Source organism: Artibeus jamaicensis, unplaced genomic scaffold (genome assembly GCF_021234435.1).
Source record: "Artibeus jamaicensis isolate MK-2021 breed Jamaican fruit bat unplaced genomic scaffold, CSHL_Jam_final scaffold_1689, whole genome shotgun sequence".
NCBI lineage: Eukaryota > Metazoa > Chordata > Mammalia > Chiroptera > Phyllostomidae > Artibeus > Artibeus jamaicensis.
In genome coordinates this window covers 5,805,281-5,828,357 of record NW_026522029.1, presented here as the reverse complement: position 1 = coordinate 5,828,357, position 23,077 = coordinate 5,805,281, and the positions used below count along the sequence as shown (strand labels likewise).

The 23,077-nt window shown below is 48.5% G+C and overlaps 1 protein-coding gene and 1 long non-coding RNA gene across 3 annotated transcripts in view; one reads left to right on the top strand and one right to left on the bottom strand.

Annotated features, from left to right (window-relative positions):
• The first annotated feature begins 718 nt into the window (after positions 1 to 718).
• LOC128625988 (uncharacterized) overlaps positions 719 to 23,077 on the top strand; it is a 99,143-nt gene continuing 76,784 nt past the window's right edge. The window contains exon 1 of the long non-coding RNA XR_008389859.1: positions 719 to 801. This is a non-coding gene — a long non-coding RNA (uncharacterized LOC128625988). The remainder of the gene's footprint in view (positions 802 to 23,077) is intronic.
• The window catches only part of SLC16A1 (solute carrier family 16 member 1), a 43,708-nt gene continuing 36,328 nt past the window's right edge, over positions 15,698 to 23,077 (bottom strand). For both annotated transcript variants that reach the window (XM_037152431.2, XM_053656007.1), the window contains exons 4-5: positions 18,979 to 19,845; positions 15,698 to 16,768 (exon numbers count right to left, since the gene is read on the bottom strand). In XM_037152431.2, the coding sequence (XP_037008326.2) occupies positions 16,497 to 16,768; positions 18,979 to 19,845 (1,139 nt within the window). In that variant the 3' untranslated portion in view covers positions 15,698 to 16,496. The remainder of the gene's footprint in view (positions 16,769 to 18,978; positions 19,846 to 23,077) is intronic.

Sequence of the window (23,077 nt, the reverse complement as noted above, 5' to 3'; positions counted from 1 at the left end):
TGTCACAAAAAGACAAAAACTGTAAGATTCCATTTATATAAAATACTTAGCCCTGGCTCAGTGCCAGCCTGTGATCTGAAAGGTCACGGGTTCAATTCCCAGTCAGGGCACATCCCTAGGTTGCCGGCCAGGTCCCCAGCTGGGGGTGGATCAGAGGGAACCGATGGATTATCCTTGTTTCTTTCTCTCTTTTTCTCCTTCCCTTTCCCTGCCTCTAAAAATAGATAAATAAAATCTTTAAAAAAGTACTTAGTGTGGTCAGATGCATAGAGACAAAAGGCAGCCTGGCGATTGCCAGGGTCGAGGGGAAGGTGGGAGGGAAAGTGTGACAAACACGACCACAGGCCCCAAACGGAGTCGCTTGTGCTGAGCTCCACGTCAGTCGCCAAACAGAGACGTGACTTCAGGACAGTCCTGGCCGTCCCAGCAGTGGGGTCTAAACCAGTCAGTCCAGGGCCGCCCGCCCGAGTTCCCCGCCATCCTCCGAGGGACGGGGACTTTGCAACAAGCAGCCTGCTTCCCGCCACCATAGCCTCCTTGTTCCCACGCCCGTCTGCCCCCCAAGTCTTTCACTTTGTGCACCTCCTTTCTGTTTGCGGGATTGAGAGCTGCCCACTTTAAATCGACTTCTGCTCAGATGGACTCTTTAAAAATGTCACTGTGCCCCCATTTATCATTTACCAAGAGTTACTGTTTAATGGGCAGAGTCTCAGTTCACGCGATGAGGAGAGTCCGGGAGGCGGGCGGCGGTGACGGCCACTCAACACTGGGAGCTTCGAGCCCCCAACCACGGCTAACGCGGTGAGATTTATGTTGTGTGTATTTTACCACCATGAGAGTTTTCGATAAAAAGGAGAGAAACAGTAAAAGCAAGGAAAACATGAAATTTAGGACAGGGTAACCTCTTGATGGGCAGACAGGAGGGAGTGGAGGGGAAGAAGTATCAGTTATTCGGTGACGTTTCAGCTCTCGTGGGTGGCAGGGCCGGGGTTGCTAACTGCATTATGCTTTGTACCTAACCATTTGTAAAATGCATTTTTATATGCACAGAATGTTGTATTTTAAAATGTGTTAGAAACTATTCAGAGACAAAAGAAGGAGGGAGTCCAGGTTGGAGGCAGGCCAGTCGGTAGTAGTGAACGTGGGCCGAGGCACCGTCGTGGCACCTGTGGGGGTGCAGCTCCGAGAGCTCCGGGAGGAGGGCAGCCTGGGGGCCCCAGGACCGGCCTCGCCCGCCTGAGGGCGGTCGCACTGCCCGAGGCGGGGTGGAGGACGAGTGTGAGGAAGACGGGGAGGAGAGCTGGGGGGGGCAGGCGGCAGAGTGTGCCCCTCCCTCCAGGCTTCCTGCCTGGTGCAGATGCGAGGGCCAGTGCGGAGTCCCTCTGGCGACCGAAACACGGTGGGCTTCAGGCCCCCAGGAACCCATGCGTCCGCATTGCAGTCAGGCCGCCTGCCAGGGGGCGGGGAGTGTTTGTTGAGGTGTGAGCGGTGCGCCTGTGCCCCGTGTTGGGAGTGACTGTCTCTAGGGGTGTGGGTGTGTGGGTTTCTCCGTGAATACAGTGGAGGGCAGGGGCGGGGCGGGGTGCGTGTGGGAAGGGCAGTTCCAGCCTGCCAGGCCTGGGCCTGGTACTGATGAGAAGGGAAACCTGAAGCAAGCTGGCCTTCCCTAGTACAGGAGCCCCCAGTCAGGAGGGGGCCAAAGCCTCGGCCTTCAGCCTGGCCCAGTAGGACTGCACTGTGGGGATGTCCCTGTGGGACTGTGGGTCCCCGGGCCTTCTCGTGCAGGCCGTTAAACACCCCCACGGTCAAGGCCACACAGCGACTGGCTGTCCCCTGCCCCGGGCTGCTGCTCCTGGGGGCCTGCTGCTGACCACGATGTGGCCGGGGGGCAGCGCCCAGCAGAGGTCTTGTGACCCAAGAGACACCCAAGGTCTCATTTTAGACAAGAACATCTTTTCTTCTGCAAATGGCCTGCGTGGTGTGGGGAGCCCAGGTTCGGGGGTAGCAGAATAGGCTACTCTGAAATCTGCGTCTCGGGCACGATGATGATTCTGAGAAACAGCAGACCCGGGACAAGTGCTGGAAACAGCATAGATTACTCTTTTGAAAAGGGAACTTATATTTATAAAAAAATCTTAATTTGTAAGGGTATCTCCCTTTCTCTGCTAGGAAGAGAAAATGACTTTAGATTGTAAGAGAGCATTACCGGTGGAGGGGGCGGCGACCTACGTCTCCTTCACAAACCTTCCCCCTGTTTACCCTGATTTTCCTGGTGACCTTCCATGACAGGCCTCCCCTCCACTCCACCTCTCTCTCTCTCTCTCTCTCTCTCTCTCTCTCTCGTCTTTAGCTGAAGATAGCATGAAAGTTGCTGGTTTAGGCCACCTGGGAGAATTAACTCATTTTCCCTGGGTACTTTCCATGTATACATGAGGTAAATATCTACAAACCTGCTCATTTTTCTCCTTTTATTCTGGCTTTTAATCCAGGAGTCTTAGCCAGGAACTCAGAAGGGAAAATTGCCTTTCCTTCCCTTCAGGGGGAACAGTGACCAGGGGCCTGGTCTTCTCCCCCCTCCACTGTGGTCGCCGGACAGTTGCTGCACGTGAATGAGCTCTGTCGGCTGTGCCCTGGCCTGGCGTCTCAGCCGGGGATTTCAGAGCATTAGGGCTGGTGGAACGCAAGCCCAGGGTGGCAGCCTCGGGCCAGCAGGCTGAGCCCTGGACGGTGTCCCAGTGCAGGGTGAAGACGAAGTCTTGAGGCTTCTCAGAGCCAGACTAGGAAGAGGAACAGCAAGCCCAGGTGTCCTGGGGTCTTGAAACACGGGGACAGGAGCAGGGTGCTGCACACCAAGGTGACCCCCGCTGGGGAGAGGAGACCGAGAACGGAGCCTCACAGGACTCGGGTTGGTCTCCGTCCTCGCCCGGCCTCCTCCCCAGCAGACCTTCCCTCCGTGGCCTGGGCTCGGGTCAGTGCGCCCCATCATTCCCAGGTGGCCACTCTCGGGAGTGTTGGGGTCCAGGAGCAAGGCTCGGTGACTGTGCAGTTGAAGGAAGCAGAGTTTGCCCCCTCCGAATACGGCTTTTGGGGTAATATTTTAAGCTGGTTATTTTAAAGTAACAAAAGACTCAGGAAAAAAAAAACAACTTTGACCTTACCCTCTTTGCCTAACAGAATTTGGACAGAGACCCTGCTCCAGGAAGGACACTGTCTCCACAGGGAACTGTCCTTTACCGTGAGCCGAGTGTGACAGGCACGGAGGAGCCGCCTGGCCCCCTTGGTCGGAGTCTTGCTCACTGGCCCGTCCGTCTGTCTTTCCTGGGAGTCCCGTTGTTAAGGACGGCACAGCCAGCGCTGGTCCCTGGCCTTTGCTTCCCCATCTCTGCGGCGTCTCAGCTGCTGTCACTGCTCGATCAGTCCTGAGGTCCCGTGTACTTCTGTACATCCGTACCCGGGGTACGGATGTAATGAATTCGGTTATTCCTCTGATTAACCTGCCGTGTTGACTTGGTTATTAGACCAGCCGGAGGAGCTCAGAAGGGCAGAGAGAGAGCCGCTTCTCTTTCCTCGTGTGGTCATTAAGTAGCAGGCACCACGTCAGGCCTGGGTCGATTAAAATTCCAGCTCAGCCACCTAGCAGCCACGTGACCTTAATGAGAACACTGCTTAACCTAACAGAACCTCATCTGCCAAATGGGAACAGTAATCACCTTGCAGAATGGTGACGGTTTAGAATCCAGGCTGTAGGGGCCTCAGTCAGTAGGAAATGCCGTCCTGTCACTATTTGCCAATGTCCAGACCCACTTCGGCTGATCCAGCTCCCTCTTCTCAGCCCAGACAAGAGCAGACCTGCAATTTACCTGCACGACTGTCAGAGTGAATGAACAGGAAGTCACTATGCAACCCAGGCAGTAATGGGACAAGAGCCTCTGGGAAGAGTGCCTTGAATCCAAGGACTGAATCTGCTCGGTGGCCGCAGCAGGGTGGCCGCAGCAGAGACCCGCTGGGGTCTCACAGAGGAAGGGATGCAGAACTTGCAGAGCAGAAGGAGACCGGGGGAGACTGCCTGCTCCCGCAGATTTGGGGCCCCGGGGCTTTGTCTAAGGCTCTGCTGGTGCCCCTTGTACCTTTCCTGTCATGGGGGTGACGGGTCAGGGGTCACGTTCTTCCAGTGCTTGCAGAGGAGAGGGCGCCTGAATGTAGGCTGTGTGTCCGTGGCCTTTACCTTCTGTTCGTGCGCCTGCGACATCCGGTCCCTGCTCCAAGCCTCCTCCAGCCACCCAGTTAAAATTCACTTAGGTGAGAAGCCTCTTTGGTTCCTGGCACAGGATAGCTGCTTAATAAGTGTTGGGGGCCCTCAGATGTGTGCCGGCCATGAGGGTGATGGGAGGGAAGGGGCTTTTATGAATTCAGCTCAGAGGCAGGGAATCTGGGGGTGGGCACCATCCTGGGACCAAGTGCCAGAAGTGCAGAGGGTCCCCGCCCCTCCGGAGTGCCCTCTTTCAGCCGATCACGCAGACTGCCTCAAAGTGGCATTTCTGAAACCAGAGCGGTAGTGATCCTTCTCTCTGCCAGATACCTGCTGTAGCTCCCCTTGGCCCACAGTGGTGTCCATGGCCCTGCCTTGCTCAACAGCTTCCTTTCTCACCCACGGGTCTGTGTCCTGGTCAGGCTGAACTGCCACCTGTGGACAATGCCAAGCACCCTTCACCTGCCAGGGTTCTATGTAAGTGTGTGGTCCCTTGAGGTAGTACTTAGCATCGTCACACACACGTACACCCCTTGTTTCCCCCTGCTTAGTTCAGTTAATTTCTAGTTCTTCCTTCAAGCCTCTGATGCCATACTACTGGATATCCGGGTACTACTGGGAAGCCGTCAGTGACCTCCTTACCATTGGCCTGCATGCTCCTCTCTGCCCGCCCAGCTCTCTGAGCTCCTGGGCTCATGTGACACACACTGACCATTTTCCTCTGTGATTCCACTTCACGCTCCCCAGCCTCCTCACTTCTCCAGGGGAGCGCCCTGTCCTGCCCGCTGCTGTGTGTCCTGGGGCCTGGCCCAGTGCTGGCATGTGGCAGGCATGGAGCCCCGACCACTGCAGGGCTCTGGGAGCCCACCTCCACTGTGCAGGCGCCGTGAGCCAGGAGCTGTGAGAGTGCTCTCCCCACACCAATGCCATGGACCCTTCTGCAGCTGAGGGGCACCCAGGACCCATTCCCACCCGTGTCCTGCCCTTTGGGGGCAGAAAGCTGAAGCTGCATTTTCCAGACGGACTCTTGGTGGGCTGGGTGCACATGGTGATCCAAGGCTTAGACCCTCCAGTGGGATGTGGAAGGTGGAAGGAGCCGGTGGCCCCTCCCTCCTGCTTTGGCTGCTCCCTTCTGGCAAGCAGGGTCCCACAGGCGTGCATCTTTTCCTGCAGTGTGCCCAGAGTGCACCCCCTCCCCGGCCGCTCCCCAGATCACAGCCATGCCAGCGCACCCCGGAACTCAGTAGTGCCAGTGACAACCTCCAGGTGCCCAGCTTCCTGTTCTGCCCAGGCCCAGGGAGCAGGTGCTCCAGAGATTCAGCCTCCCCTCCCCGCCCCCCCCCCCAGTCTCCCCAACTGCCCCACAAGCACCTAACCCTCTGTATCACATCATCACCGTTTCCTGCACTGAACTCTGGCTGCTGTGACTCTTACTCTCCTTATGTCCCAGATGAGCAAACTGAGGCACAGAGCCACACAGCCAGTGGGCGGTGGAGCCAGGGTATGAAGCCAGGTCTTTCTGTGCCCAGAGCCGTGGACCCATCTTGCTTTGGGGCAGGTGTGGTGTGCTGGGCGTGGGAGGAGGCCCAGCCGGCTCTCAGACCCTGTGCTGGGCTGGGCTGGGCTGGGCTGATCCAGGGCGGGGCCTGAGCAGGTTCCCAAGGTGTCTGCCCCTTCCTGAGGCACAAGCAGCTCAGGCTCCTGGTGGCTGTCCCCAGGCTGGGGCTGACCCAGATGGGATGCGTGGGGCAGGGGGGCAGCTCAGACAGGGCAGGTGTCTGGGTACCACATCAGTACCTCTGATGGTTGGGCCCGGGTTTGTCAACTCAGACAGGCAGTGTCTGCAGAGATCAGTGTGGAATCCAAAAGAAGCGGAGGTGAGGTGAGGTGAGGAGGCCCGTGGGTCTAAAGGCCAACTTGGGCAGCGCCTTGTTGGCGAACCAACAGAGATGTGGTCTGGGCAGTTTGTCAGGGTGGAACGGAGCCTGGGGTCCTGACACAAGTCTGACCCAGTGTGTACCAGAATCTGTGGGTGGCTGTGGCCAGCACTCGATTTGGAGTGTTCCTGCCAGTCTGCTGAGTATATTCTTTCCTGTTGGGCAGGTCAGAGTACCGGGGAGGCCAAGGGGCTGCCTAGTGAGGATCAAAGGAAGCCAGAGGAATCGTTTGGTGCCTCAGATATTTCAAGGACACCAGTCTTTAGTCTGAGCAGGGCAGCCCGTGTGTCTGCCCCCATCTCTCATTCATTCATTTGTATATTCAGCAAATGAGTGCTGTCCATAACAAGTCCATAACATACTCCCTGCCTCACGGAATTTACATTCCAGGGGAGAACACATTTCACTGAGTTTCCTTGTTGATTAGTCCTCTTTTCCAAATACTGCCTTTCAGCATATAAACACCACTTACTGTGCAATAACTTTGTGTGCTGACTCCCAAAGTGACTGTTTCAGACGCTGCAGGGTCGCCCCTGCCAGTAATGAGGACTTCCATCCCGAGAGAGCTGAGGGAAATCAGATACTAACTCTCACCGCAACCCGTCTGCCAGTAAAAGTCCAGCCTCCAGGAAGGAAGGGAGTGGGTCTGCGATGGGTGTAGCACAGACACTTTTCATTCATTCCTCCGGGGCCGCCCAGACGCTCACAGGCCTGTCCTCTGTCTTTGTCAGCCTGAGCTTGGGAACAACTCTGTCCTCACATCCTTGACATTAGGCTTCTGGGTTTTTCAGGCCCTCTCACACCATGTTTGATAGCGTTATGATTTTTCTGTTGCCCGAGCAGACAGAGCGTCTCAAACACAGAGGCCAGACTTCACCTCTTTCCCCACTGAGCCCAGGGCCTGGCATGTGTCTGTGTGCGACTCATTCCTGCCGGTTGGGTCTGCCACACAGCTCTCCCTGGATGTCCTTTTCCAAGAGAAACGTAGCCTTTTCTTTCTCCACCCTTTTCTTACAGAAGCTTCCCCAGTCCCTGAAGTCAAGCGGGATCTCTCACTGTGCGCGTCATTTCCTCTCATCTCAAGAAGCTCACTGTCCGGTAGGGGTTTACCAATGCAGACGACTGAGTACCGTCCACTGTGGTGCTAGAACAAACAGTGAAAGACCTAGAAACGTGCAGAGGGCCACTGGACGCTCTGTCGGCGGAGGGCTGCGTGTCCGTTGTCCAGGGTTCCAGGTTACCCAGTTCGCAAGGGCCTGCACGCCGGGTCCTCCTTTGCTGGGTCGTTTTGTGACTGCGGAGGTGGACGTTAACTTGGGGAGGGCTCGAGGGCGCGCAGGTGTTTCCTGTCTTACGTGTGATGCAATTGTTTTGGTTTGTGTCAGAGTGCACGAATTTTGGCCAGAAGAGAACAAGTCCAGTTTTCACTTGAAACAGTTGTAAAATCTTACTGGTTCCCTCCTTAATTAATGAGTTGTATGAACTTACATGTTCATTTTATCTACGGGAGAGTCACGATCGTACCAATTTGAAAGTTGTCCTGTAACAGCAGTCAGAGCTGTCTGAGGCGGAGGTAGTGGTAACACTTACTGAGCATTTATTCTGTGTCGGGTGCTGCCCAAGGATGTTATGGGCTTTGCTTAATTTAAGTCTCAGGGCAACGCCGTAAGGCCTTCTATTGCTGGTCTCACTTCACACATGTGGAAACCGAGTCCTGCAGGGGAAGTAACTTACCTGACTCAGAGTTAGTAACCGATCTGGAATTGGTGTCAGAGACCTGGGGTTCGACACAGAGACCCACACTCGGCCTGCGCTGTAGACAGAACGGCTGTGGAGAACAGACCGGGGCATCAGGTCAGGCCTGCTGCAGGCGGCCACGTGAGCCTCGTTGAAGGGTGGACGAGTGGGTGTGGAGGAGAAGGGAGGGAGGGGTTTGCGGGCACAAGTTAGCGCGTAGGAAGGCAGAGAGGTCTGAACCGAGGCCCGTGGAGCGGGGCGTGGGCGGAGGGCAGCGCAGAAAAAACTGGAGAGTTCAACAGCTGCTGATCCGAGGGCACCACGGACCAAACCGAGGAGTTTACCTTCACACTATAAAATTTTAAGCAGAGGAGTGACATAATTAGATGAGTTTCTTATTATTATCTTTATTGTTTTTATTAGAGTTCTACAAGCAACTGAGAGGTTTGGCCTTTAACGTTTTTTTAACTTATTTTTAGAGAGAAACATCAGTTTGTTGTTCCATTTATTTATGCATTCATTGGGACGACATTCTCACCAACTGAGCCAGCTGGCCAGGGTTGAGATTTGGCCTTTTTATTGTTTATTTTAACCTTGCCCAAGGACATTTTTTCATTGCTTTTAGAGAGGAAGGGAGAGAAACATCAGTGGGAGAGAGAAGCATCAGTTGGTTGCCTCCCATACACGCCGGGCCAGGGATCATACATGCCCAGACTAGGGGGGGGGGTCGAACCCACAACCTAGCTATGTGCCCTGGCCAGGAATCGAACCCGCAGCCCTTTGGTTAGGGCACAATGCTGAGTGACTCCCACCAGAGGTGAGATTTGGCCTTTGTAGAGAAATCATTCTGGCAGCACTACTGAGGCAGAACCGGAGGCGCTGAAAACAGAGGCAGGGGGCCGTTAGGAACCCAGCCCGGCTGGTGTGACTACAGGCCAGGTCTGGGCTAGCGAGAGGCGGCTGGTCGATATCTCTCACACATCGATATTTCTCTCCCCCTCTTTCTCCCTCCCTTCCCATCTCTCTTAAAGCAAATAAGTAAAATCTTTAAACAAGAAAGAAACCAAGCCTGTGGCAGGGAAAAGAACAGGAGGGGGTGGAAAGGAGGAAGAGTGAAGCAGTTTAACTACACACTTGGGCAGCTGCTGAAGTACATGGGTGGGGAAGGCCGGGGCCCGGTGGAAGGTAGGAGCCCTGGTTAGTGCCTCGCTCGGGAAACCCGCCGCAGGCCTGTTCTCGTTCACTCTTAGCCTTTGAGAAACAGGATGGCACTTGGGACTGAGAAGGGACAGGGCTGTTGTTGGGAAGCTGCTGCAGCTGCCATGCAGACGGACGAGCGGGTATTCGTGGGGCTGGGCACCGAGCACCCAGGCTCCACGGAAAGAAGCAACGTGGGGGAAGGAAAAGACAAACCACAATGATGACGAACATCTTGAGCCTGCCCCTGGTAATTCTGCATGTACAGATTGTTAGCACACCAGGTGATTTTTAAATCCCAGCCCAGTTCCCCTCCTGGCCTCTTAATGGCTACTGGCCACTTCCTCTTGGGACTGGGCCAGAGTGAGCTCAGGAAATGCAAACTTTTAATTCTGGAATCAGTAAAGTATATTAGAAGAGGAAATCCCCGAGTGAAGAAATCACATTTTGAATCCTAAAGCCAAGGAAAAAGATTGTTAGGATTGTGAATTTGTGAGGGATAAGACCATTTTACTCATTTTGGTGAGGGACCCCAGTGATTCGTTTGGCTATTTTTCACCTTCCAAGGTTACCCGGGACTCAGGCTCTTCCATTCCCGAGGGTGCCCAACTCGCATCCACTGCAGCCTGCGCTCCAGCCACCGAGCCGCCTGCAGTCATGCTTCTCCTGAGGGCGGCAGGGAGGTGGCCTGGGAGGAAAAGGCCCACCCACCTGGGGTTTTGCACGAACCAGATGAATGGATACCCTTGACAGGCCTTTGTGAACTCTGATGAGCTGTACAAACATTACCAGTTCTTCTGTCTCGTTCTGGTTAGTGATTTAACTGACACTTGCTACACTGCATTACAGAATATTCAAGTAGGTTCAGATTTTATTTTTAAAACCGCCGTCTGCTCAGTATACCGCTCCTATGCGGTCTGCGGTATGCTGTGTGCTTCCATGTTTAATCCTCACAGTAACTTCATTGTTTGCCAAGGAGGCAGCCAAGGAGGCTCACAGAAATCAGCTGGCTCAGGAATCTCCTTCTGAGGCCCTCCTGGTGCTGTGTTAGAGATCGTGGGTGCGCTGCCCCTCACAGCACCTACCGCACACCCTTCCCCACCACCCTGGAAGCTGTGGGTGCCGGGGGCGGGGTTTTGTTCATTGTTACGTCCCCTCTATCCATAGGTGGGCACATCAGATGTACTCCAACAACACTGTTTAGACAAGAGAATGAATGAATGAATGAATGCGTGGATGCATGAAGGCTGACCTCGTGGCCACCATTTTGTCCCCAACACAGCTGTTGCCTTGTAACCAACCAGGCACTGTCCTCCCCTCCCAGAATGTGAAGTGCGTGGTGTTAAAAAACAAAATTAAGCCAGGTATTTGAATATCTAACTGGCTATTCTTCCCATCTAACAACTGGAAGGGTGCTCGGATGAGTTGTACAAAACGAAAGGTTTTATAGGCAGAAAGAGGGTGGGACTGAGAAGTTAACAGACTGGATTTCAGGCAAGGCCAAGTCTTAGCGGACACCCGGGTCTTTTCAGGCAGATTGCTTCACAAGCATTGATCAGGAAATTCCAGGCTAATGGGTTAAAATTCCACACCGGGGAGAAGCTGAAACTGTGGTTAGTTACTGTGTTTGGGCTTCGCGATGTGGCCTAACAAAAGTGACCCCAGTTTGGCTCGCTGTTTCTGTTTCGACGATGGGAAGACTCAGTGTTTTCTTCGTGGCTGGACTCTCAAAGCCTTGACTAGTGCTGAGGACACAGTTAAGGGCCCAGTGAATGCTCGCTGGTGAATAAACAAGTGATAGATGGGCAGACAGGCAGGCTCTACCCCTGGCTTTTCCGTATGTGTGTGTGAGACAGTGGGTACTTTCCTGACGCTGATTCCAGGAAGACAACGTTCAGGACCGCAGTGCCGTGACCTGGGTAACTGGTGAACATGCTGGCTTCCCGAGTTCAACGGGCACTCGTGGCTGAGTGATGAAATCCTAACGAGACTACTGTGCTCGAGTCTACCTCCCTTTCTCAGGTACGACTCTTGAAGAGACAACAAACAAAATAACCTGCTTGTAATAATCATCAGCTTCATTTTCTATATCAAATGTAGTGTTTTATTTCCTTTGTAAACCAGCAGTATGTGCTACATTAAATGTTTTCTTTTAGTATACAAGTAACCATCGTATTAATAACATTTGGAAAGTGGAGAAAGTACAGGAAAAAAGTCACCCCCGACTTCCCTAGGCTCACAGAATGACCAGCGTGTCTGTGCATGACCTTTTCTCCCCGTGCTTGTGCGGGGCTGTTACGTGTAAGTCCATGGACACACGGCAGGGTGGGCTTACAGACTCCTCCTTCGTTTAGGATTGTGCGGTGTTTACCGCACACGGATCCATTTCAGTAGTTACTCATATACATTTTAGGATTTTTCCAAATAAATTGATAATTTCAAAGACAAAATTTTCTTTCTTTATTTTTAGAGAGGGGAAGGGAGAGAGAAAGAGAGAGAGACATCAGTTGGTTGCCTCTTGCACCCCCCAACTGGGGACTTGGCTGGTAACTCAGGTGGGCACCCTGACTGGGAATCGAACCAGTGACCTTTTGGTTCATAGGCAGGTACTGAGTCCACTGAGCCACACCAGCCAGAGCCAGACATAATTTTCCTGGCCTGGAATTATAAGTAAAAAAATGTGCAGTAATGGTTAACTTGACACAGATTGTGAAATTGCTTTGCCAATGCCATGCCAATTGATTCAGCTACCACCTGATTATAATTTAAATGTTATCAGCGTGTAGTATGGAAAATAAAAACCTCATCGGTCTTTCAGTTTGCATTTCAGAGCATTGCTAGGGGAAGAGAACCTGGATCATGACTGGTTACTAGTGGTATTTTAGATGACTCTCTTCTAGAATCATCAGACACTGAGGGGAAAGTCTGTCTGCTAGTTGGGCCCCTGTCCCTTCGCTGCGAGGCGAGCAGTTAGGAGCACACAGAGCGAGGGCTCTGGGATTCAAACCCACGTTCCTGAAGGAGCTGGACGTGCGTGCACCAGCCTGCGAGTGGTTACGTTTCTATGCATTTAGACTAAAGGGGGGGGTGACCAAAAACGAGAATGTGACCGTTTAGCTAATGTTCTTGTCTTCAGGGGTCTCTTGCACTCTCTCTGCAAGTGAGGGTCCGTCTTAGGAATTAGAAGAGCTCACTTTTTCCTCAAGTATTAATATTTTTAATCAAATTTTTTAATTGATTTTTTTTTTTTAGAGAGAGAAGGGAGGGAGGGAGGGAGAGAGGAAGGGAAGGAGGGGGTGGGACAGAGAGAGGGAGACACATGCGTGTGCTGTCCCACCCAGGTGTGCACCCACTGGGGATTCTCGCAACCAGCAACTGTGGGCATCAGGGCAGTGCTCTAACCAACCACACTGCCCAGCCAGGGCAAGTTTTATTATTATTTTGATTTTTAAAAGTGAGACGCTCACACTCATCATTAAGCCCTTGCTGAACATGTGATGTGACAGATAACTAGCCTTCACGACAACCCCAGGGAGGTTAATACTAATTATTACCAACACCTCCTAGAAGAACAAACCGGAGGCTTAGGGAGGCCAAGTAACTTGAGGTCACGTAGCCGCCTGTCTCTGAACCTCGTGCGCCCGTATCGTTAAGCAGCCAGTAGGCTGATTCCTTTGCAGCCAGCAAAGGACACTTAGTCCTAGCCTTCTCTGGCGAGTCCGGGTACAGCCAGCAAAATAAGTAAATAAAGCACTGCTGTCATACCAAGGAGAAAGACACCCTACCAGTCACTCTTAGGTGAATGCTTGTCACCACAGCCCAGGCTGGGTGGAGGAAGGGGTGACTGGATCTTAAACTCTAAAGCTGGAACACATTTCCGGAGTGATGATGTACCTGGAATCCTCTCAGATCACGGGTGGAAAGTAAACACAAGGCCTGTGGCCGACTCCTACCCTCCACCTTGTTTATCCGGCTCAGCACCTTGTTTCTACCCGGGGGCAGGGCTGAGCTCTCACTTCACTGTTAAGGAGCAGTTACGTTCTTCCAGTCCTGACATTACATTCGACCCTTTGAGGGCAACCGCAAGGCTGCTGTGGCCCCCGGTGGCAATGAGTGTGACAGCCCTGCCTTATTTAACTGAAGTTGCTTGGTTTACCTGCTCGCATTTGGGCAAGTCAGGCAACCTGCTGTCAGGCACTGGAGGGGGCTGTCAGCTGCTGTCAGGCACTGGAGGGATTTTCACAGTGACAGTCCACCATTGACCTCTTCAAACAGGCCACTTGCAAAGGGGGTGATTTGGTGTTAACCTGTCCTCATCTTCCCAACCAAAGGCGGGGGGAAGGGGACATGATTGGTTAAGGTTGTTATTATACTGAGAACCATTTGCTACGGAGGTGAGATCCAGACATTCAGATTTCTCAGACAAACCAATACCCAGTTTATCAGTCTGAAATTCAATACAACACAACATTGGCTTATACAAAAATATTAAATGGCTATTTTTTCCTTATTAAAATGCAGGATTAATACTCTGCACTAACATATATATATATCTGTGGTACAAACATAAAATTCCAATTTCAGAGAACCCAAGAATCCAGAGGCTTATTCGTGATTTAATCAGGAATAAAATACCTCTCTGAATTTTCCACAACTTGTCTTACCATCGTCCTTCCCTCAACTTCTTGCACAAATTATGCACTGACCTTGGCCAGCTAAGGTCACTGAGGCTGCCCACAGACCGAGCGTGGCCTGCGGGGATGTGCGGTGCCGTGAGCATCCTCAGGCATCTGACCTGCTGGTTTCCTGCCTTCCAGCTCTAACTTGGGACCGGTTCCTGCGTGTTACTCTTGAAGCCTTTTGGGGCATTACGACAATGTAAGAGCTGCGTGTGTTTTCTCGGACTGTCAGAAGGTGCAGGGCAGAGAAAAGAAAGGCGGGTACCCTGCATACACCTATTTTCCCAAAGCAGCCACTGAGACTGTGTGAACTGAAATAAAACTCTGTTCTCACATAGAGCAAGGGACACCGGACTGAATCCGGAGCCTCAGGGGCTAAATTGTTGAACGCAACACTGTAACACAGCGGATTAGCTGCCTGTGACCTGGAATAGATGGCACAGAGTAGACCTACGTTGGGTTTCAGTGTTGGCTCTGTTAGCCAAACTTAATGAATCCCTCAAGCCTGTATCTTCAGTGGGAGAAAGTCAGGGTTAGACTCGGCAATAAACAGTTTAGTCCCAGCTTTGAGCCAGTTTGTAACCCTTGCTTTTAATACAGTAGCTTCAGAAACTTTCCTTCTAGTGAGTGGTAATTAATCTGCATCACGGACCCCTCCCTTCACTAATGAGATTCAGTTATTGACCAAAGACCAACATAGCTCAACAAGTGGGACAGAGGAAAACAATCCTACACATGCACTTTATTCATTTCTCCTCCCCTCCCCTCCCCCATTTCCTTTACTTATATCCCCTCACTGACAGCGTTCCTCACTTTTATAGAAGGGGAAAGAGGCACGAGGTAGGTTATGGACTCAGGTCCATGGAAAATGGCAGAATCCAAACCAGAGCGAAGCTTCCCCCCTAAATGCCTCCTGCCTCCGCCTCAACACTCAGGCACAGGAAGGGGGTTTCACCGTGTCCTTGTGGGTGACTGCTCTGGACGCCTTCAGAGAGACTGTTTCAAAACTGCCCTTTCTTGCCTTTAAATAAAGAGGAAAGGAGAAAATAAAAATAAACCATATACACAAAGCCCAGAGCAGATAAACTGGATGATTTAATTTAATATTAGCAAGGGTCAAATTGAATCTTAGTAATGAAAATAAACACAGTAATATTTCCCTCAAATAAAACATTGGGAGGAAGAAGCATTTCTAAAAAAAGGGGAAAAAAGTTTATTTGGAAAAGCAAGCCTCTTCTTATACAAAGTTTTTAATCTATACTCTCACTCTGTCAATTACAATACTTTAAAATACATTGAATACAATATATAATTCAGTGAATGTCTATTACTACTGTTCTACCTCAGTTTAAAAGGTATTAGGTTAAAAAATATTTACTTTTTATTCTGGTCCTTCTTCCCTCCTATCTTTATACTAAATCCATTTCTCTACTTTTCAAATAAGTGAAAAGGGGTCAAAATATTTGTGGGGAGATTAAGAATGTGTCCAGTAATTCTAACCAAAACATAATTTTCCTTAAGAACGTCTCAGAAAAAGGGAGCTACTTATTGAACTAAAAATACTTCGCAGCATCCCTCCCAATCCTATCCTTACACATTTGCCTGAGGCCAAACCTCTGACCATATTTAATTAGCAGGCATTAAAAAAAAACAAAAAAAAGCAAAACCTAAACACTCTAAGACTGAATATTTCACACAGCTCTAAGCTAGACACAGATATAAATGGAACCACTATGAATCAAAGGGGAGAAATTACAGGAAAAACAACAACAAAAAGATTCTAAGTCTCACAGTTTAACTGAGGTTTTAGAAAAATCTAAGCTGAATTCAGCTGCTGTTTGAAATGTCTGTCTACATTTAATTAGATATATGTTGGATTTACTAAGGAGGCACAAATATATAGTTTTGTATATTTTAATACTAATTTTTACAGTGAAAAACAATACTTAGTGATCTCAAAAGGGACAATGATCTATAAACACACACACAAAAAAGTCTTTGAAAAGGGGTGCAAAAATAGTAATTTAATGAACTCAAGAACTGGGCTTCTAAAAAGCATCCTAAGAAGAGGTACCGGAAGGGTGTTGGTGAGCACAAGTGTCCAGAATAGCCAGCCAGGATATGTCCAAGGTTTTATGCCTTAAGTTTCCTAAATATATAGCAGGCCAGGCAACTACTGATGCTGGGAAAATACCTTCGCCAGGATTTTATAAAACTTTCAACCACTATTTCTAGTCAACCTTTCAGTGGTAATAATGTCTGACAATATGTTACAAATAACACTGAAGCAAGATTAATTTTAAATTTTAGATTTGCTTCAAACAAGTTATTTTTCTTTGTAACGGAATGCAGATAACTCAGCAGAATGGTTGAAAAAGTTAAGGCTCCCTAAAGATTCTAAAGACTAAAACTTAAGGCACATATGAAATCTTCATGACGCTGTTAAAAGCTAAGATTAAAAAAAAAATCCAACTTCTTCCCCTCCTTCTCTGCCAACCACTCCCTCCCCAAAGGATATGGCATCTTAAATTTGGGACAATGGTAAGGAGTGAAAGAAAAATTTCTTCAAGGAACACCCGGCAGGGTTTCCAGGCAAATGCCCACTGTTTGCATTGAGCACCACTGGGAGGCTGCAGGCCAGACGGTTTTCCGGTGTCTTGGGTCACAAGCTGCCTCATTCACCTTCGGCCCCGTGGTTCAGACTGGACTCTCCTCCTCTGCAGGGCTCCCCTCTGTGCCCTTCTGCTCTGGAGCTTCTGCTGCGTTGGTAACTTCTTTTGGCTTCTCAGTATCAACATTGGCCTCTTCCTCTCTTTCCTTTTTCCGCTGCCTCTCTGCTTCCTGTTCCTTTGCCACAAGCCAATAATTGATGCCCATGCCGATGAAGAGGTAGATGCCTGCGGCGATGAGAATGACGCCGCAGGCCCAGTATGTATATTTGTAGTCCCCGTACATGTCATTGAAGCGACCTAAAGATGTCCAAAAAAGACAGAAAACAACCACCAATAAATAGTTACGGGGATAAAAGTAATACCCGGTCCCAAATGAAGCTCAAAGATCTACACGGAAAGATGTCAACCCAATTTTCAAATGACAAATTAGTTTACAAAGGAACTGCTAACGGTGATCTGCCCTTTTCTTTACAATGTCACAGTGGATTTTGGATGGCCTTGCGCATTGTTATTTTTAACAACTTCACTCGTCCTGTGCTAAAAACTGCCTAACAGCAATACCTTCACAGCATTCACAGTGCTCAAACCTCACAACAGGCCGATTCTATCATCATTGTGCGGGAGCCTTAAGTAACTTGTCCAAGGTCACAGAGTTAGTAACAGGCTGGTTCTAGAGCCAGGAAGTCTGAAGCTGCAACTGTAACCTCTGTGCTACAGGATACCTCCCTAATGTTCCCAAAGTCAATTGAGGAAATGGCATAGCTTATTTTCTATTACGGATTCACAATGCATATTAGCACGTCGAGAGCTTTGCAAGGTCTTGTAGTAAAGAAATCTATTTAACTTGGTGTTTCCAAGGTTTTTTTGTTGTTGTTATAAAATCCTTGTTAACCCCTGTTACAGTAAAATTCATTAGTATCTCATCAGATTGGCATCTCACACAATCAACTCTGGACAATCCTACTCTACACTATCCAAAGAACCAATTCAAATACGATTCCACGTGTTTCTAACTCAGAGCATCACTTGCTCAGAATAAGAGTACTTATTGTGCCTCTCCATACACCAGACACTGGGTCTGCTGGGCCCTGAGGAGAAAGGTGAGCAAAGGATACATCTACAGTTTAGTGGAGGAGAGAAGTGTTACTCTAAAGAATTACACTGACTGTGACAAGTGCTATCGGGAAGGTTTGAAAGCAGAAAACAGTGTTGGGATCAGTCAGCAGAGTCAGGAAGGTTTCTCGAGAGTAAACTAAGGCCCAGACTTACAGGAGGAAGGAGCTACTGGGGAGAGAGGGATGGGTCAGGGATCCAGGCAGAGAACAGGAAGTACAAAGGCAGGTGGTAGGAGGCAGGCCAGGAGGTGAAGGGGGAAGGGAGAAGGGCCGGGCTGCTGGAGGAGAACACAGACTGGTGGTGGGGGCAAATGAGGCTGGAGGGAGAGGTGGGCCCTGAGGACCACATTAGGACATTTGATCTTCACCCTAAGAATGACAGGAAACAACTCTAGAAAGCAACTTGAGAGTTTTAATGAGCTGAAACATCAGATTTGCATTTGCAGGGGTAATTTTGCCTGCAGAGTGGGGAAGAGATTAAAGGCTAGCGAGAGTGGATAAAGGTAGACCAGTTAGAGGTAGAAAGCATGGATAAGGGAGGTACTGCAATGGAGAAATGTGTATGTTAGAAAGAGATGTAGGAAGTGGAACCTGACAAGATTTGGCAACTCACTGGGCATGGCAGGAAAAAGTATGAGTTACATCCAGAAGGGGGGCCAAATTACTTTTTCACTAAGTGCTGTCTATTGAGCTAGCAATATAAAAAACGAAGTATTTAATAACCTTAGGAAATAGTCCCCAAATTGCCCAATTACTAGCCTCCATGAGGCTCCTCTATGAGGAGGCTAGTAATTGTGTGATATAAGGCAAATTATTTAACTTTTCTTTATTTTTTGTCATTTGAATTTTTTATGTGAGTTTATTGGAGCCAAGCTGATGATATATACCAGGGAGCAAGATCTCAAAAACTCTTATTTCACTTTTCGAATCCTCTGTTTCTTCACTTATGAAGAAGGTACTCGAGTACTCTCACAAGGTGTAAGAGGATACGGAAAATAGGCCAGTGCATGGTGAGTTTACGTGGTAGCTATTATTATTACTACTAAAATAAACTCCATTATTATTTAATAAAAATGCAATTATGACTGGTCCTTTAGAGGTAGAGTTGTATTTTACATGTTTTCTTATAATAAGCACATATGTGTTACAGAGAGGAAACATTTTAAGAAACAATGCCATTTGTAAAAATATTTTACTCCCCTCCTAGCTTGATGGTTCAGTTTAATTCAACCCTGTGAGTATCTGAGCAGTTACGCTGTGCCAGGCACTGGGGGTAGAGAAACCCGCAAGACCTGTTCTCCTCCAGCAAGAGGCTCACTGGTCTCTGCTTCCCGTCACCTTCCCAGTCTCTGCCTGCTCTGTGTTAACATGGAGATAGGAGAAGTACTATACCTAACAGCGGCGGCCCCAGGAGGACAGGGCAGCACTCCACAATGGTCACCAGTCCCACGGCGCTGGAGAACTTCTGCGCTCCAACAAGGTCCATCAGGGTTTCAAACAGTACTGAGCTGAGCCACCCAAATGCAAACCCAAAAACCCCTGCATAGATACAGAACCCAATGTAGGTGGTAGACAAAGGTGCTAGCAGATGACACACTCCATTTGCAATAACAGAAGCAGCAAAAAAATACTGAACTCGAGGTCTTATCCACTTTGTGTTGGCTAGAAGTCCCATAGATGGTCTGGCTACCATGTCAACAAAAGCCAGGATGGAAAGAAGGAAGGCAGCCTTCTCACTAGAGAAATGCTTACTCTTGCCATAATTACTAAGAAAGACCAGAGGAGCAAACAGTCCAAAAAACATGATCATGTTTCCAGAGAGGTACAGCAAGAAGCCTCTGTGAGTGAACAGGGTAAAGTCCAGGAACTTATTAATTGTTTGGAAGACTGACTGCTTCTCCTTTTTGGGGTTTCCTCCAATGAGGTCTGTGTTTGCATCACCTGCCACTTGTTTCAAGTCAGATTTTCCAGCTTCCTGAAAGGTCTCTTTAGCGTGGTATTTCTCCGATCTGGTGGGCGGGGGCCCTATGGGTCGCATCAGGGCTCCGGCCACGCAGCAGTTCAGGAGGAGGCCTCCAAGAATTAGGAAGCTTCCTCTCCAGCCAAAGATACCAAAGAAAGTCTGATTGAGGGGGGCCAGAGTACAGAGGAACACGGGGCTGCCTGCCATGGCCAGTCCATTTGCTAGTGGCCGCCTCTTGTAGAAGTACTTGCCAATCATGGTCAGAGCTGGATTCAAGTTGAAGGCAAGCCCGAGACCTGGGGAGGAGTGGAAAAAAAGGGTCACATGCTGTAATCAGTGTCAGAGAGATACTTGGAATTACTTAACCAGACAAATAAATTAAAATAAAGGTGTAAGTAATGGAAGGAGGCAAACATCCGCATTACTGAAGGATGTGTTATGAGCTCTACGTCCAGACTACGCGGGCCACAGCTCGCATCACGACTTATTGTTTGTGTGATGTCACACACGTGGGCCCTCCTGTGACTGCTCCCTAATGTGTGACAGGCACACAGCACTGCTACGAGTAAAGCACCCAGTGCCTGGCATGTGGTAAATACTTAGTTATTCTTGTTATTGTTTATATTATTTAAAAGGTGAATATCTGTCAAATCTAGCAAAATCACCAATAACTATAGGGGACCACAGAGTAGGCTGTCATCAAATAGAGAGGAAACAGTATTCCAGCAGAAAATACAACATGAAATTAGCCCTTCTACAATAGCATCCAAAACTGTAAGTTGTGAAATTAATACTAGAATTAATAATGGCTACAATTCGGTAATTTACTGAAATGTTGGAGAATTAAAAATGACACACATAAGATGTTTGGATAATAAAACACAACACTGTCGAGATGTCAATACTCTCCAAATGAACACACAAACTGTATGTGACTCCAATGAAAACGTGACTGTGTTTCATGGTGTAGATGAGGTAAAATGACCTTGACACATACTTGGAGAATACATGGGAGCCAACCAAGAAATTTTTGGTGATGGAGAAGGAGGAGTGAGACTAATTTAAATGGACTTATGAAAGCTACTGGGCGTTATCAGAACAGTGTGGCTCCCTCTGACTCACTGACAGGTAAACACTGATCAATGAAAGTGGACAAAGTTCAGGAACATACCTGAAATATATAAACACTTAATGTTAAACAAAAGTGACATCTTAAATCACCACAGAAATAATTATTCAGTAAATAGTGCTAGTACAAATAAATAACTTCTACATGCCTTTCCCGCCCCTCTTGTTCTCCACCATTTGTGTTTAAGCTATTCACACAGGATTAAACCAGTTACCAGTACACCAGAGCAGGTCACTCCCCTATTTCAAACCTGCTAATGGCTTTCTATCCATGACCTTTATCCCAGCCCTTCCTCCCTCCCGAGCTCATACCAGACCGTTCTGACCTGTGCTAATGAGCATGCAGTTGACTTACGGCCAGTCTCCCCTGCATTTCCACAAAGCTAGTTCCACGTTCTTCCTCAGACCTCCATTAAGGTCATCTCTGAAGTGCGTCCTTCCTTCCCTGTCCAAACACTTCATGTTGAGGCCATGCACAGCATCCATCACTACCTGCTCCTTCCCTTATCCACCCGCATGTCCGTGAGTAGTGCTGTCTGCCTCCACCCATCAAAGACCGTGATTTGGCCTGAGTGTTGCTCTATCCCCAGCATCCAGAACAGTGCCTCACACAATACGGTCGTTTGCTCAGAGTATTTTAAGAGTAAATGAATAAAATGGCTAATCATGTGGGAACAAAATATTTCGTTCCTCTTATTTTATGTTAAATGTTTTTCATCCACAAGTTTTAAATGTAAAAAAAAAAGGGGGGGGGCATATTTTTACTTACTTATTTTTTTTAAAAAAGAGCATATTTTTTAAAGTAGGCAAATATTTTCATAATATTGGAGTGGAAAATAACTTTCTGAGAATAATATATAAGACAGAAATCATGGACTGAGAATACGTTTAATTATGGAAAAATATTGGAAAAGACTAAACTTTTTTCAAACAAAATTCAACAGTAAAATATTCAGAATATTTGTACACACACATTCACAGCAGCATTGTTCATAACACCTAAAAGGTGGAAGTAATTCGTGTCCATCAGCAGACAAGTGGGTAAATAAAATGTGGCGTACATATACGACGGAGTATTACTCAGCCTTACGACGTCTGGACACGGGCTGTGACGGGGTGGGTGAACCTTTACAACATGATGTTAAGTGAATTCACCAGTCACGTGCAAACAATAACTATGATTTTGGGAGAAGGTAATTCGCCCAGGACACATCTGATAAGGGGTTAGTACCCAAAATTTATTAGTACTCAACACCACAAAAGCAAACAAAAAGACAACTTAAACAATCCAATTAAAAAATGGGCAGAGACCTGGCTAGTGTGGCTCAGTGGGGTGAGCACCGGCCTGCGAACCAACAGGTCCCTGGTTCAATTCTCAGTCAGGGCACATGCCTGGGTTGCAGGCCAGGTCCCCAGTAGGGGGTGTGTGAAGAGGCAACCACACATTGATGTTTCTCTCCTTCTCTTTCTCCTCTCTAAAAATAAATAAAATCTTTTAAAAAATGGGCAAAGGATCTGAATAGACACTTCTCCTAAGAGGACATATGAAAAAATGCTGAATATCCATAATCATCAGAGAAATGCAAATTAAAGCCACAATGAGATACCACCTCACACCTGTCAGAACGGCTGTCATCAAATGGCAAGTGTGTATGGGGATGCGGGGAAAAGGAAACCTTGTGCACTATTGGTGTGAATACAAACACTACTGGCACAAACACTAGGGAAAACAGTGTGGAACTGCCTGGTGACCCAGCAGCTCCACTTCTGGGTATATACTCAAAGAAGCCCAAAACACTAATTTGAAAAGATAAACGCACCCCTATGTTCAGTGCAGCATTACTGACAACAGCCAAGATATGGAAGCAACCCAAGTGCCCAACAATAGACGAGTGGATCAGAAAGTTATGGTACAGACAGCGGTTGGCGAAAGTAGATTTGCAGTTGTTTGTATGGGAAAGACAAGCAGGTATGATTATTACAACAGCTCTATTAACTCAAAGGAATGTGACAACAACACAGTGCACTTGGGTACAGTCTGGGTATTCTCGTGACATTCTTTTGAGTTAATACAGCTGTTGTAATCATAACTTGTATGTCTTTTTTTTATGTATTTTTTTGCATGTCTTTTCCCATACAAATAGCTGTAAACCTAGTTTTGCCAGCCCCTGTATGTACAATGGAATATTACTTGGACATGAGAATGAAATCTTACCATTTTTAACAACATGGATGGACCTACAGGATATTATGCTGAGTGAAATAAGTCAGAGAAAGAAATGTGATTTTACTTACAGGTGGAGTCTAAAGGACAAACAAAATAGAAATGGACTCATAGATACAGAGATGGTTGCCAGAGGGGAGGGGGTTGGGGTTCTGAGTAAAGAAGGTGAAGGGGTC